The sequence below is a fragment of the Myotis brandtii genome, unplaced genomic scaffold, assembly GCF_000412655.1.
Source record: "Myotis brandtii unplaced genomic scaffold, ASM41265v1 scaffold1204, whole genome shotgun sequence".
NCBI classification, from domain to species: domain Eukaryota; kingdom Metazoa; phylum Chordata; class Mammalia; order Chiroptera; family Vespertilionidae; genus Myotis; species Myotis brandtii.
The window spans coordinates 668,648-670,156 of NW_005354186.1; the positions used below are offsets into that span (position 1 = coordinate 668,648).

At 52.8% G+C, this 1,509-nt stretch overlaps 1 protein-coding gene across 1 annotated transcript in view; it reads right to left on the reverse strand.

Moving 5' to 3' along the window:
- The window catches only part of RCC2 (regulator of chromosome condensation 2), a gene marked incomplete at its 5' end in the record, with an annotated part of 18,604 nt that extends 17,332 nt beyond the window's left edge, over positions 1-1,272 (reverse strand). The window contains one exon of the mRNA XM_014532936.1: positions 1,125-1,272. Within this exon, the coding sequence (XP_014388422.1) occupies positions 1,125-1,272 (148 nt within the window). The remainder of the gene's footprint in view (positions 1-1,124) is intronic.
- Between the last annotated feature and the right edge of the window lie 237 nt (positions 1,273-1,509).

Below are 1,509 nucleotides of genomic sequence, written 5' to 3' on the forward strand. Positions count from 1 at the left end.
TATGTTTTCCGATGGTCTTAGGCGACCCCTGTGAAAGGGTCGTTCGACCCCCAAAGGGGTCGCGACCCACAGGTTGAGAGCCGCTGATCTAGAGCGTGGGAGCCGTTTCTAATCCACAAGGCGGCTTCCCTGCCTTCTGAGCCCTTCCCACACCTGCAGGAGACAACCCAGGCTCCGCCGCCCGCTTCCCACCGGCACGGGCCTGAGTGTTATCACTGCGAGTGAGCCACCACGAGAGGAGCAGCTTTGAGTAAAGATGCCACCCATGCCCAAGGCTGGCAGGCTTAGGTCATCACACACCAGGAGGGGTTGCCTGGTGACACCAACAGCGGGGGGAACATGGGCCTTAAGTGTGGGCACTTCCCACAGCAGGAGAAAATGGTCCGCAGGAGACAACGCAGGCTCCGCCGCCCGCTTCCCACCGGTTTACTTCCCCTCCGCAGGCCTGAGTGTTATCACTGCGAGTGAGCCACCACGAGAGGAGCAGCTTTGAGTAAAGATGCCACCCATGCCCAAGGCTGGCAGGCTTAGGTCATCACACACCAGGAGGGGTTGCCTGGTGACACCAACAGCGGGGGGAACATGGGCCTTAAGTGTGGGCACTTCCCACAGCAGGAGAAAATGGCTGGGACCCACCCCGAACCCGGAGATTCCTGTGTTTTCATAAAATAAGACAATCTCAACACCCGAGGCAGCAGGGAGTGTCAGGGTGCAAATATTTGCTCAGTGGGCAATGCTGGAAAGGCCTTTGGGAATCTCTCCAAAAGAAATCAAGAAGCCATAAACCGTGGCCTGGTGCCAGCCTCCCTCTCCCCGACGGGCCAGCACTCTCCTGAGGAAAGACACCGATTTTCTAAGAGCATCTGGGGACTGAAGTTCCTTCTCTGACTTGTCTCCCGGCTCCGGACTGGGACTCCACATCTGGCAGCTTGCAAAGCAGTGTGGACTCTTCTGAAATATCTAACAGCTTGACATGTGACAGATGTCTAGGACATCCTGACACCCCACAGGGCCAGCTTTTTCATTTTAATAAAAATAACTGACATGAAAAGGAAGATGGGGGAAAGGTGTCCATGTTTATTTGAGGCTACTATTTACATTTTCTGTTGAACTGTTTGTCATACCTTGTTGCTTAGGCACTTCTTTCCGACCAATCAAGTCCCAGTTGGTTGCCCCAAAAATCAAAAGCTGCCCTTTGCACTTAGACCCTTCAAGTTTCTGCAGAGACACAGAGGAAAAAAGAATTAGCTTGCAAGGCTGCTTCCAGCTTTCTTAGTTTGTCCAAAAACAGCAGGAAACAAAACTAATATAATATCAACACTTTCGCCCCGAGATCAGGCTGAGGTGCTCACCACCTCGTGGGCCCACTTTGGTATGCTAATCCCAACGCTGCCCCAGTTATGCACGGGCCCATTTTTATCCTTTGATTTCTCTTTAAAATATTTTTTGCAAAACAAATGACATCCCTCCCCTCCACTCTGCAAGAGGCCCGTGTCCCCGAGGGAATCT